The 13112-nt window shown below is 47.2% G+C and overlaps 1 protein-coding gene across 4 annotated transcripts in view; it reads right to left on the bottom strand.

Moving 5' to 3' along the window:
* Nucleotides 1-12553, bottom strand: part of NADK2 (NAD kinase 2, mitochondrial) — a 37447-nt gene extending 24894 nt beyond the window's left edge. Inside the window, exons 1-3 of one of the 4 annotated variants that reach the window (XR_009247508.1) lie at nucleotides 11932-12553; nucleotides 6129-6217; nucleotides 4857-4945 (exon numbers count right to left, since the gene is read on the bottom strand). Coding sequence is in view for 3 of the 4 variants with exons in the window: in XM_004583649.4 (XP_004583706.2) it covers nucleotides 4857-4945; nucleotides 6129-6217; nucleotides 11932-12513 (760 nt within the window). In the remaining variant the exon portion in view is untranslated. The remainder of the gene's footprint in view (nucleotides 1-4856; nucleotides 4946-6128; nucleotides 6218-11931) is intronic. The other 3 variants (XM_004583649.4, XM_058680053.1, XM_004583650.4) reach the window with 3 other exon arrangements.
* Nucleotides 12554-13112: the final 559 nt, after the last annotated feature.

Below are 13112 nucleotides of genomic sequence, written 5' to 3'. Positions count from 1 at the left end.
GTTGCCACTTTCAATGCTGGCATTTGCCATATCAGAGTCCCATTCAAATCTCAGCCTTTCTACTTCTGATCTAGTGCCCCCCCTAATTTGCCTGGGAATGTGGCAGAAGATGGCCCAAGCCCATGGGTCCATGCGAGACACCCAGATGGAGTTTGGGCTCCTGGCAATAGCGCTCAGCACCAGCCCTCTAGCCACTGCAGTTATTTCAGGAGTATACCAGTGAATAAAAGCTCTCTCTCGACCCAGCGTGGCCTAGCGGCTAAGGTCCTCGCCTTGAAAGCCCCGGGATCCCATATGGGCACCGGTTCTAATCCCGGCAGCTCCATTTCCCATCCAGCTCCCTGCTTGTGGCCTGGGAAAGCAGGAGAGGACGGCCCAATGCCTTGGGACCCTGCACCTGCGTGGGAGACCCGGAAGAGGTTCCTGGTTCCCGGCTTCGGATTGGCGCGCATCGGCCCGTTGCAGCTCACTTGGGGAGTGAATCATTGGATGGAAGATCTTCCTCTCTGTCTCTCCTCCTCTCTGTATATCTGACTTTGTAATAAAAATAAATCTTTAAAAAAAAAAAAAAGCTCTCTTTCTCCATTTTCTTCTTTCCTTCCACCCTCCATTTCTTTCTCCCTCCCTCCACTCCTTTCTCCTTCCTTCTCAGTGCTTCAAGTAAAATTTTTCTTTACAGACCTGTTAGCTTGCAGCAGGAGGGGCCTAGGGGAGTTCGGCCTAGGGGAGTTCGACCTCGGCACTTGGACGCTGGGAGCTTCCAACAGCATGGTGTCTGCTGAGAGTATGTGAGCCAGGTCAGACTCAATGCTTGCGGCCTCAGCCACAGCCACAGCAGCCACATGGTGAGTCCCAGGCTTATCTGGGCAGCCAGCGTGCCAACTGGTGAAGGGCTCTGCTCACTGGTCATCTGGCAGCAAGCTCTAGAGTCTTGGGGGTGTAGAATTGCTGCCTAGGGACAGATATCCAATGATAAGGCCACTGTGTGTGTAGGTCAGGAATGAATCCTGAGGGACACTCAATGACAAAGCTACTGTGCTTGCCGGTAAGCAAGTGGACTGAGACCTGGTGGTTTGGAGCAGACATCGGAAGATCTGTATGGTTCAGACTGATATACCAGCCTACATGGGAGTCCTGAGTAGGGCTTGTTATCATGGAACATTGCTGACCACCACATGCCAGCCCATGTGAAAGCTAGGGCTGGGGATCTGTCTAGCAGGGCTAGATTCAAGTTTCTGACTGAATGTCGAAACATGGGATGGGTCACATTAGACAGGGCTATGACACTAACCAGCATGCTAGAAAACCAGGTCCAGGGGTAGATTCTGTGGGAGATAAGTGGGCCCAACGCTAAGGAAATATAAGTTCTGCTGGTTAGCTCAAGAGTTGGGGTGGTGATGGGCTGAACTAGATGTGAACATGGAACCTGCCTACACTCATGGGTACCGGGGCCGAGAATAGACTGGGCAGATCCAAGCTGCAGCACCTGCATGTGCATCCCAAAACAGGATGTGGGGTGGGCCAGGCCACAACATCTCAGCTCATACAAAGGCCAAGACGGAGGGGCAGGCTATGCCTGGCAAGGACCTAGCACCTGCTGGCGCATGTGTGATCTGGGCCTGGGAGTAAGCCAAGTGGGGGAACCTGAGAAACTCTCCTACAGGGGCGGGGTCATAGCTCCCACTGATGAGCACGTGGTCGAGACCTAGGGGTCAGGCAAGTTGGGCAAGGCAGCCCCATCCATTGGCAAGTATGTGGGTTGCTTTTGGAAGGGGGCAGACTGGGCAGGGCCAATCAAACCTTAGCCCACTGGCGAGTGCAGAAATCAGGATGGAGTGCAAGTCATGCCAGGATAAGGTATCACACTACTGGTTTATATGAGCCAGGGATGGGAGCAGACTGAGCAGGGCCATGCTATAGACCTGCCAGTGAGAGTTGGGACTAGGGGCTGGCTAGGCCAGGTCATGTTGCAGCATCCTAAGGCGAAGGCTAAGACAGATGAAGGGCTATGCCAAGCTGTGTCAGAGCAACCACTGGCACACAAAGGCCTGTGGATAGGAACAGACCTGGCTAGAGAGCAAAGGGGACGTCCTGGCTGGGGTGTAATTCCCATTGGTGAGCACAAGGGCCAAGGTGGGGGCTGAGGTCTGGTCTAAATATGACTGCAGGGTCCCTCAGCATGGGTGTGGGCTGAGTCTGGGATGTGCCAGACTGGGCTAAACTCCAGCACCCACTGGTGCTTTTGAGAGCCAGGGTGGGTGTAAGACAGGCTAGGCTAGGTCTCTGCCCCTGCTGAGCCATGCATGAGCTGTGTCTGGACATGAACCAGGCTTGGCTGGACTGTAGCACCTAACAACAAGAACCGGAATGAGTGAGGGCTGGTCAGAAAGGGCCACTGTTCCTGTAGGACAGGAGATGGATTAAGTTGGGCTGGCCCATGGACCCACAGGTGTGCATGAGATCTGGCATTGGGAGAAATCCTGATGCAGGGGCTTGGGTAACTCCTCTGTCAGGACACACTCTCTGCAGGTGAGTACAAGAAGCAAGATGGGGAGCAGCCCAGACCAGGCCAAAATATGGGACCCACCAACATACATTTGGTACAGGTCAGAGACAGGCCAGGCTGGGTCAGTTCATATCACCTGCTGGCGAATCTGAGCACCAGAATAGAGTGTGAGTCAGGCCAGGTCAGGGGACAATACTAGCCAGTCCACATTAGGGCTGGGACTGGGGGCTGGCAGGGTTGGGCTATAGCCCCCATCAGCATGAGCTGGAAATGGGGGTAGGCTGGGCCCGGCCAGGCTACAGCAAGCACTGGCAAATGCTGAGATGGGGCAGGCTGTGCCAGAATGGGCTATAGCACCCAACCAGTTCATGTGAAACCCAGGTGGTGTTGGGGCTGGTCCAATTCGGGGGGCTGCGGGGGCCTCTCTACTGGGCCACTATTCCCACTGAGAGCTGGGATGGGGGCACACCAGGCTGGGCAGGGCCACAACATCTGATGGCCTACGTGTGAACTGGATCAGGGAAAAGCCAGGCTGAGCTGATTGTACCTTCTGGTACATGCATAAGCAAACTGGGTGTGGGTGAGTTGGGCTTTGCCATAGCATCAGCTGACAGATGCTGGCACAGGGGGCACATTCTGCCAGGCACAGGCATGGGTAGGCAGATAGTGGCACCCGCTGGTGCTGGCATCAGTGTGGACTGGATAGCGGAGCTGGTTGGGATGAACTGGGCTTCGATGCCCACTGACATGTACAAGAGCCAAATGGGATCTGGGACAGACAGAAGCAGTCAGCTGTTCATACTGGCAAGCACAGGAACCAGGGCAGGGGGCGAGCCTGGTGTGGTTTATTGCAGGTCGCTCCAACTAGGTTGCAGCTCCCACTGGTTTGCCTGGAGGCCGAATATGCGATGGGCAGGATTGGAATTGATTCTAATAACCACTGGTTTGCATAAAACATGGGGCTGGAGACAGAACTGACCCAGCAATAGTAACTACCCAGCGTGTGTAGGTTGATTTGGGTGACGGACTGTGCCGTACCCTGTATTTGACAAACATACACAAGAATCAGGTCTGGGATCACCTCAGATGAGGTTTCTTTGGTGATTTCCTACCAACTGAACTGCTGAACTCAGAACCCCAACCACGGAGAGAATTGCAGGTTCCATGGTCTGACTGTGGAGCAAATGCGTCCGAGCTGAGCCTCCTCAGTGGCTCAGACGGAGCAGTGGACAGCATATCCAAATGCACATGGAGGACATGGCAGGACATTGCAGCCTCCAGAGGACACCTGGTACCATGGCAGAGGACGGAGGACAGAACAAATTGATCAACTACTCCAACCAAGCATTGGCAGTGAATATCTGGGCAGATGGCGACTCTAAGGTGGACTGTCAGCCAGGGGATTCTGGAGAGATTTCATTGTGATTGGAGTGGAGGCATAGATAGCAATTCAGGACTGCCGAACTATCAAAACCCCCTGAGAACTTCATGGCATTGAAAATTTCTATTTTTCTTCCTGTTGTTGATTTTGTACTGTGGCTTTTCATTTAAGGGATATATGGTAACTGTGTAATGGAGACTATTATGTCCAGATGTGAGGATACAATGCAGTGGGCATCTCTACTTCCAGATCAAGGGTGGACTACCAATGAAACAGTTAACTATATCTTGACAATGGGATACTGAACTCTCTGTCATTGTCCATGCCTACAATGATGGATGTATGGCTATTTATGAAGAACTATATTATAGTAATAATATAGGGGAACTTAGTGGCAGGGAGGGGATTTGGGGTAGAGGTAAGGGAACTCCAAAGGCCTATGGAACTGTATCATAAAATGATAATAATTAAAAAAAAAAAAAAAAAGAACTGTTAGGGCCCAGTGTGATAGCCTAGCAAGCACAAGTGCAGGTCCTCACCTCGCATGCACCAGGACCCCATATGGTCATCAGTTTGTATCCCAGAGGTCCCACTCCCCACCCAGCTCTCTGTCTGTGATCTAATAAAGCAGTAGAGGATGGCCCTAAGCCTTGGGACCCTGCATCACATGGGAGACCCTGAAGCTCCTAGCTCCTGGCTCCTGGCTCCTGGCTTTGGATCAGCTTAGTTCTAGCCTTTGCAGCCACTTGGGGAGTGAATCAGTATATGGAAGATCTTCCTCTCTGTCTCTTCTCCTCTCTGTATATTTTTCTGATAAAAATAAATAAATAAATCTTGAAAAAAAAAGATTTGTTAAACCTAATCCAAAAATGTGTTTTATGGTATGACTGTTTTAATACAGCTGGACCCCATGGTACTTGGGGGCAGTGTGTATTAAAGAATACCTCCACAGCTCTGTACAATGATTACCTCCTGCAGCTATGACAGCATCTGCCCATCGGACAGTCTCTTCATCATAGTCTCTCCTCTTTACCAGACGAACTTCAATACCCTCATTCCTAAAAGAAAAAAGAAAAAGTTAGATAAAATTCCACCGACAACATCTATATTATGTTGCTGAGAGGCATAGTATTACAATGAATATGCAACATAAAATAAATCTGTCTTATAAATAAATTAGTACAGGGCCCGGCACAGTGGCCTAGCGGCTAAAGTCCTCGCCTTGAAAGCCCCGGGATCCCATATGGGCACCGGTTCTAATCCCGGCAGCTCCATTTCCCATCCAGCTCCTTGCTTGTGGCCTGGGAAAGCAGGAGAGGACGGCCCAATGCATTGGGACCCTGCACCTGCGTGGGAGACCCGGAAGAGGTTCCTGGTTCCCGGCTTCGGATTGGCGCGCATCGGCCCGTTGCAGCTCACTTGGGGAGTGAATCATTGGATGGAAGATCTTCCTCTCTGTCTCTCCTCCTCTCTGTATATCTGACTTTGTAATAAAATGAATAAATCTTTTAAATAAATAAATAAATAAATAAATTAGTACAATTAACTTCATTTTCATCTAATTAAAACAGTCACTAGCTGAGATAGGTCAGTGAGCATATGAATACATCAAAGTCTCCATGTGCTTTAAAAATGTTTACAGCCCCTGACAAACAGCAATACTGATCAGTTACAATTTCATTTACTTCTTGAGATATTAAAATTTATTCCTAGTGATGCTCCAGAAGACTAACACTTAGACAAATTTTAACTATGAAACAGTTATTTAAAACAAAACAAAAATTTATTGAGTGACAGACTAAAATACTTTGTAATTGTATGTTCCCATACTGGGTTCGTGTGTATATGTCTTTATTCCTACTGCTTTGACTCCCATACTAACAGAAATTTCTCCAGTAATTTAGTCACTCAAAAAATAATAAACACCCATATAATATTATTCTGTTTTAAAAAATAAATATTACACATATACTTCAAGCCTATTCTGTACTGAATAAACTACAAAAAAGATACTTCTCTGGCTAACCAAGCAATAACTGAAAACCTTTGTAAAATTTAAAGGACAATAAAGTTTGCTTAGAAATCTGGAACATTAGGCCCATTAACCTTGATATGCTTTTCAAAAAATGATTTCATAGCAATATGTACTAAAAAATCTAACAATTACCTGCTAATATACAAAGCAAAACCTGAAAGTTCTGAATATAAAATCCCATCCCAGACCCAATCCTCTAGACTTACCGCAAGCTATCTATAATATGCTCGACATTTTTGGTGTGAATATGATGTCGTTCTAGCAGTCCACTGTAGCTGGAGCCTTTCAGTGCAAGCTAAAATAAAAAGAAATGTCTGCTGCGTGATATATATATGTTCAGCCCTTAAAAAGCCATTTAAGAAACAATATCTTTTGCTCTTTTCTTGACTACCTGTGAAACTCACAAGCACAAAGTGAACTAGAAAGTCTGATTTCAAGAAGTCATAATTTCCTACTAACAGCAAATATACTCATAAGTTTCCTGATCATGTAGTCAGTAGGATCTAGAATTCAACATTTAATAGCTTATGGGTTTTTTTTATTTTTAATGTCTTTCTAGTATATTAAAACAACCTGAAGACCTGAGACAAATATATTTTTAGAGGCAATCTGGTGACCTTCGTCCCATTTGGGTTTCCTGCTCTACTTAGAATTTACACAATTTAAACAAAGGGTTGTTTAGCTCCCCGAGAATGGATAACTTTTAGATATATAGTCATCTATCCTTCAAGAATTAATTTTCCTAGTTGACTGGAGTAATATAATTATCTTACCATGAATGTTATCCTTTCTAAATGTGTTGAGAAGGTAGGATATCTGTCCACTGAAGTGAATGCTAGAATTCAAAAACATCTTTTTTTTCCTCTTCCAAACCCCACTGTATACTTTTTTAGAATACAAAATCAATTTTTCAAGTACCTATCCAATATGTATATTTTTTTGTTACAAATCATTACTTACTGAGTTTGGATACAACAAAACAGAGGAAGCTGGATGTGGCTCATTAATTGTGACACATAAACTAATAATATTCAGATTTAAACCAGAGAAAGGGGTGAAGAGTATTCAGGAACTCTTCGTACTAACTAACTCATAAATTTTACTTTGTAAATTTAAAACCATTTTGAAATGTTAAAAATATTTATTAAACTATGAGGTAAAATCCATTTCAGATAGCATTTTAATATGTTTTTCATTTCAAAATGTTATAAACATTCACAACATAAAGATGTACATTTAATAGAAATTAAAATATGTCATTTTCCTCAGATAACTAATTTTAATATTTTGGTGCCTTAGCCCCTGGTCTTTTGTCTTAAACTACTAGGTGATGAGCGTTAACACAGTGGAAGAGGGCCCAGGTGCCTGGACCCCTGCTACCCTCATGGGGACCCCAAAGAACTTCCTGGCGCCTGGCTTTGGCCTGGCTCAGAGCTGGTCATCATGACCATCTGGGGGAATGAATCACTGAATGGAAGATTTCTATTTCTTTCTCTCTCTCTCTCTCTCTCTCTCTCTCTTTCTCCCCTGCTCCCTCCTTTATCTTTCTCTTCAGAAAAAAAAAAGGAAGGAAACAGAAGACACTGATGATATTAATTACTTCTAAGGACAGAGATAATATTAGTTACTTCTACAATAAAAATTTAACGACAGTTAATAGGAATGACTATCTCATATAAGATTCTGTGCCTTTTATATGTTGAACCATTTCAACGTGCTTCTAATCCATAAATAAACCAAATGAAATCTGCACAACATATAACAGAAATTAAAGCCATCCAACAACAAGGGATCAGAAATGAGGCTGGAGAGATGAGTAGCAGTCTGGTTAAGGATCAGGAGTTTGAACCTGCAACAGTGTTTCTCCAAGTGTGACCTGGGGCTACTGGCAGGCCTGCTTACAAATGCAGGGAGCTGGAATTCAAGGGAAGAATCAGAAATGCTAAGGTGTGGTTTTGAGAAGGCAGGTCTGGGAATTCTCCGAGAATTGAATCAGAATCACAGGGCCAAGGTTCAGACATTCGCTTTGTAACAAATTCCCTAGGTGAGTGAAGGCTACAGGGAGCTTCTGTGGAGCTTTGTTAAGCAGATGAGGTGACCAGATGTTTACTTCAGATAGATCACTCTGGTGTCTGTGTCTGGAAGATTGGAGAGGAGCAAGGCTCACTTAGGCTCTGCCCATACTCCAGATCATGTTCTTTGACAAATATTCTCGAACTGGAGCGAGAGAAGATGGAAACTTCTGTTTTTCTCTTTGGTATATACAGGTTGAGTATCTGTCACCTAAAATGCTTGGGGCTAGATAAGTGAATTGGAATTTTGCAGTGTTTGCATGTACATAACAGTTTCTAGGGGATGATCTACACATAACATTTATTCAGGATCTAAATGTACTTTAGACACATATACTTAATATGATTTTTACACATTTTTATTAATTTCGCGTACAGTGAATCACCAGAAAACAAAGCTATCATCACCTCAAGTCACCTTAGTGAACAACTTGTGATTGTTTGACATTATCATTATATTTTTTTAAATTATTTACTTATTCAGAAACTAGGTTGTGATACAGAGAGAAAGAAAAAGACAAATCTTCCATCTGCTGGTTCAATCCTCAAACTGACCACCAGCTCAGGGCCCAGCAGAACCCAGGCGCTTCCCCTCAGTCACCCATTTGGATGGCAGGGGGCATCCTCCACTGCTTTCCCATGTGAATTAGCAGGACACCAGAACATAGATGAAGCAGCTGGGACTGGGCACCCATATGGGATGTTAGTATTGTAGGCAGTGGCTTAATTTGCTATGCCACAATGCCAGCCAAGCCCGTACCACCACCATATCTTCAACAATATCTTTAAACCACAAGCAGAGAACAACAACAACAAAGTGACGCACACATGGGCTTGGCTCCAGGGACACTGTAAGGAACCTTCCTGTGCACCCACAGCCTTCACATGTACTGTTTTATGAACCCTTGGGCGTGTACTTGCATAGAGGAACTTGGGAGCCAACAGAAAAGATACATTACAACTGAAAGGGGCTGGGAGGGTCTTTCTCCCTTGGATGTCACTGAGTAAACGAATAGCCTCTGCCTTTTGTCAGCAATTCATCCTGGAAAGGCAGGTGTGGAATTATCCACTTGTGGCATCAGTACTCAAAAGCTCTGCCTTTTGGAGTATTTTGGATTCCAGATTTTCAGATTAGGGATTCTCAGTCTGTACTAACAGCTTGAAATAAAACTTCTGCACATGCCAACAAAGTTATGCTTTTAGCACTGTCTCCTTCCCAAATCAATTTTGTTTCATCTAAAGTCTAATGTGTAGGTGCTATGGACCTTAAACAATAAAAATTCCAAATTGGCCAGCAGCTACATCTCCTATGACTCAAATCACATTTAATTAGTTTTTGCAAAGTCTTGAGACAGGAGAGGCAAAAATCCTTAACAAGCAAATTACTAGCTTATCAGTCGGGGGGAAATGGGATTTTAAATTAAAGCAACAGTAATGAAAAAGTAGCTGAAAGCCAATAAAAATGTAAACCTCTACATCCTTAATCAATCAAAAAACATTTCCTCCAATCAGTTATGCTTGTACAAAGTTAGAAAAGCATGAGGCTTCAGGATATAAAATTATGCTGGCACTCCACTCTTCATCTTTCATTTGCATTTTAACAAGTAACCTAATAGAGACCTACTTTGCATCAGAAAACCACCATTCTAACAATAAATAGAATGCTTTGACACAAAACCAAGTTACCATGACACTATACACATAGCAGCCTTGGTGCCTGGCGGCTTCAAGGAAGCTTTCCTTCATATCCAATTCCCATGCTTCATACACAGCTTGGTAGCTCTTACCCCAACCACAAGCAGCGGCATTAACCTTCTTGAGTCCTATTCCAGAATCCTCTAACAACCAACTACACACAGCCAGGCTTCCTTGGTCTGATCATGATCTCTGATCCAGGTTGCATCTAAGGCGCCTGCATTGAGAGAACGGGTCTTACAGCATTTATAAAATAAATTCGTACTCTAAGAATTAAAGCCAAGAAAATGGGGATGAAAATAACACTAACAAAAATTACCTCCCTGCCTGGCAATTAGAAAACAATAAAGTCCAGGAGTTTCACTTCAAAGCTAAAACATTATCTAGCAATACACAAATATTTACCTGTTAGATTTCTCCATTCACCATGGGTACACTAGGTAGCTTGATTTTTAGAGACACTAATTTTCTCTCACATTCAAAGTTATTTTTATATTAATGGCAATCTAGGTCAGAGGTTTAACAATTAATCCTAATTCAGATGCCACCTGTTTCTTGAGGCTTTGAAAAAGGTTACCACAGACTCAAAGCTATAGCACTAGACATTTCTGGAGGCATCTAATCCGAGCCCAGCCCTTTACATCCGAATTAGGTGAAGTTAGATTGACAGCTGATAACACCACACAAAAAGTATCCTTTCCACCCACCAGGCTCAAAGAAATCAAAGCATAGGAAGTTAGCCACACAGAACCAATTGAGTGTGCAGCATTTAGAATGGTCATGAGAATTCAATAAAACTGTATGAGTAATACTTTATGCATACATGGCCTCTGACAATTTCGAACAAAATTAGGAATATAACCCAAAGGACACAACCCCTTTTTCCAAACAGAAGCACTGTGAGTTCATCTGACTTCTCCATTCTCAGATTCAGCCCCAGCTTGACTAATGGCAGCTCAACTCCCCTAGCCTTCTGCTCAAACTGTGTACTAAGTGATCCCTATGCCTCCTACAGACTGCGACCTTCAAGAAGCAACAGAAAAAAAAGGAATGTGCATCCCAAATTCCATCAAGGAAATGCTAGGACCCCCTTCAAGGAACCCTTCAATGAGATCATGATGTTTGACACGGACACCCATTCAGCACCCAGGCAAAGAGGATTTATTATTTTTATTTTGAAGCCTCTGCAGTACTGAGAATTTCAAATGATGACAGACACTTTTAAAATACTGTCTCCTCTTGCACTGAACTAAACAAACTTGGTTCTATGGCATTCCAAAGCCTTCTGTGTGTTGTGCCAGTAACAATTGAGATTGCTAATGGAGATTTTTTTCAAAGCATTGTTCACGGCAGCGTGGATCACCCTTTCGCTTCTACAGTTGGCAGGGACACGGGATCGGAAATTGCCAGTAGAAGAGGAGGATACAATTTGGGTCTCCTCTCCACCCCCACCCCCACCTTTTGCAGACATTATACTAAATACTCAGTTTATTGTGGAGTATAGTGACATAAGAGATGCAGGTTCTTCCTTTCCTACATTCCTCTGGTTTACCTGTCCATTGTCTGACCTTCTCTCTAGTTGCACATATATTCATGTCCAATTTACCCAGCACTAGAGACACCTGCGCTTTGAAAACTACCAGAACCTTGTCTGATGGCCCCGTCCCAGGAGGGTGAAGGCTGACCCGGACAGGCTCTCCGACGAGTTCAGGCCTCCTACAGCCCAGTAGAAGGGGGTGTGTCCGCCATACCTTTCGCCCTCTCTTCCCCAGCCTCAACAGCGCCCAGGGGTCACTTTGTTGGGGCGGCCTGGGCAGCGGTTCCCAGTGTGTGCAAACCCTCCGGCCCACCTGCCCGCCTTTCGGGGGGCTAGCATGGTTATTCCCAACTGGCATGTGACAGTGTCCAGGCACCAGTGTATCCCCAAATCTTTCCCGCCCTGCAGGGTCAGAAGGCAGCACTTCTTCCCTCAACCAACAGACCCCTGCTCGGGAAGCCACTACCGGGAGGTCCCTCAGTGAACACATTCCAGTCTCCCTCTAACACACACATACACACACCCGGGGTCTATGGAGGAGGGGACCACAAGGAAAGCCAGAGGGAGTGGGGGAGCAGCCAGAAGAGCAAGAGGGCGTCCGTCCCGGGTCGCTTCGCGGGGAAAGGGGGCGCAGGCGCCCCCGCTGAACCTCAGAGCGATCCGGGACGGAGCCAAAACCCAGCAGCGGGCGGCGCCCGGACCCACCAGCTGCTTCAGGTCCTCCTCCGAGAGCTCCGCGTAGCGGTACCGCTGCTGCTCGAACTCGTACCGGGTGGTCTTGGCCACCACCACCACCCGGGAGGGGCGGAAGCCGCCGTCCGGGCGGCTCCCACAGCCCGCCAGCTCGCGCGGCTGCCCCTGCCCCAGGGAACGCCGGCCACCTCCGTCACCGCCGAGCCGGGGCCGCGCGACCGGGCCTCCCGCGCCCGAACCTCGCAGCGCCGCCGCCCGGCCGCCCGCCACGCGACGACAGCTGCCCAGCAGGAAACCTCGGTAGCAAGTCATGGTCCGCTGGGCTGCAGCGGAGGGCTCGGGCTCGGGCCTCGGCTCCCCGCCTCCAGGAGCGCGCGCCGCGCCGGCCTTTAACTTGGCGCCGGGCGGGCAGAGGTTAAGAGCGGGGACGTGCGCGGTCCGCGAGGCGCGGGGGACGTGCCCAGACGTTGACGGAGGCGGGGAAAGCGGGTCCGCTGGGCGGTGGCAGCGCCCATGCGGGGGGCAGGTGGGCGGGGAAGAGGCCTCGGAGGCCTCGGGGTGGTGGGTTTTGTTTGTTTGTTTACCCTGCTCCATGGACGCCTGAGCGGTGGCCGCTGGGCCACCTGGTGCCAATCTTTGGCTCCGCCCCGGGCCCTGCCGTCGCTCTTCGCCCGCCCCCAGGCCAACATGTCAGCCAATCAAAAGCCAGCGACAGCTTGGGAGCTCGAAGAGCTGCGCCGATTGGCTGCTGCCTGAGGAAGGGCTGGAATTCTATTTGGCGTTCGAGCTGCCGAGAGAAATCCAGCCGCAACCGGTCTGAGGAAACGCAGAGGTCGAGGGTGGGGTTTGAGCGCCTGGCGGGAAGTCAGGTACGTGGCGCCTTCTCTCTCAGGAGCTCTCTCAGGGTCTGTGTTTTTCGCGTTAGCACGGTGTAAAACACGGGCACATGCCCTCTCTAGTGTTCATCGAACCAAGGCTGGTGAGTGGTCCACGCTGGACCAGGAGACTGGCCCAGAAACGTTCGCATGCTTTGCAAGGGCTCAAGGCAAAATGGAGATGCTCGAGGCCCATCAGAAGTCATTGAGAACTTGAAGACAGACTGCAGAGATTAAACCCAGCCTGATGTCCTTCAAAGCTTTGGACCCCATTGCGCCCTTTCGCTGCTGCCCACCGAAGAAAAGAAAGGCACAGTC

Source organism: Ochotona princeps, chromosome 23 (assembly GCF_030435755.1).
Source record: "Ochotona princeps isolate mOchPri1 chromosome 23, mOchPri1.hap1, whole genome shotgun sequence".
NCBI classification, from domain to species: domain Eukaryota; kingdom Metazoa; phylum Chordata; class Mammalia; order Lagomorpha; family Ochotonidae; genus Ochotona; species Ochotona princeps.
This window is presented reverse-complemented; position numbering and strand designations above follow the sequence as displayed.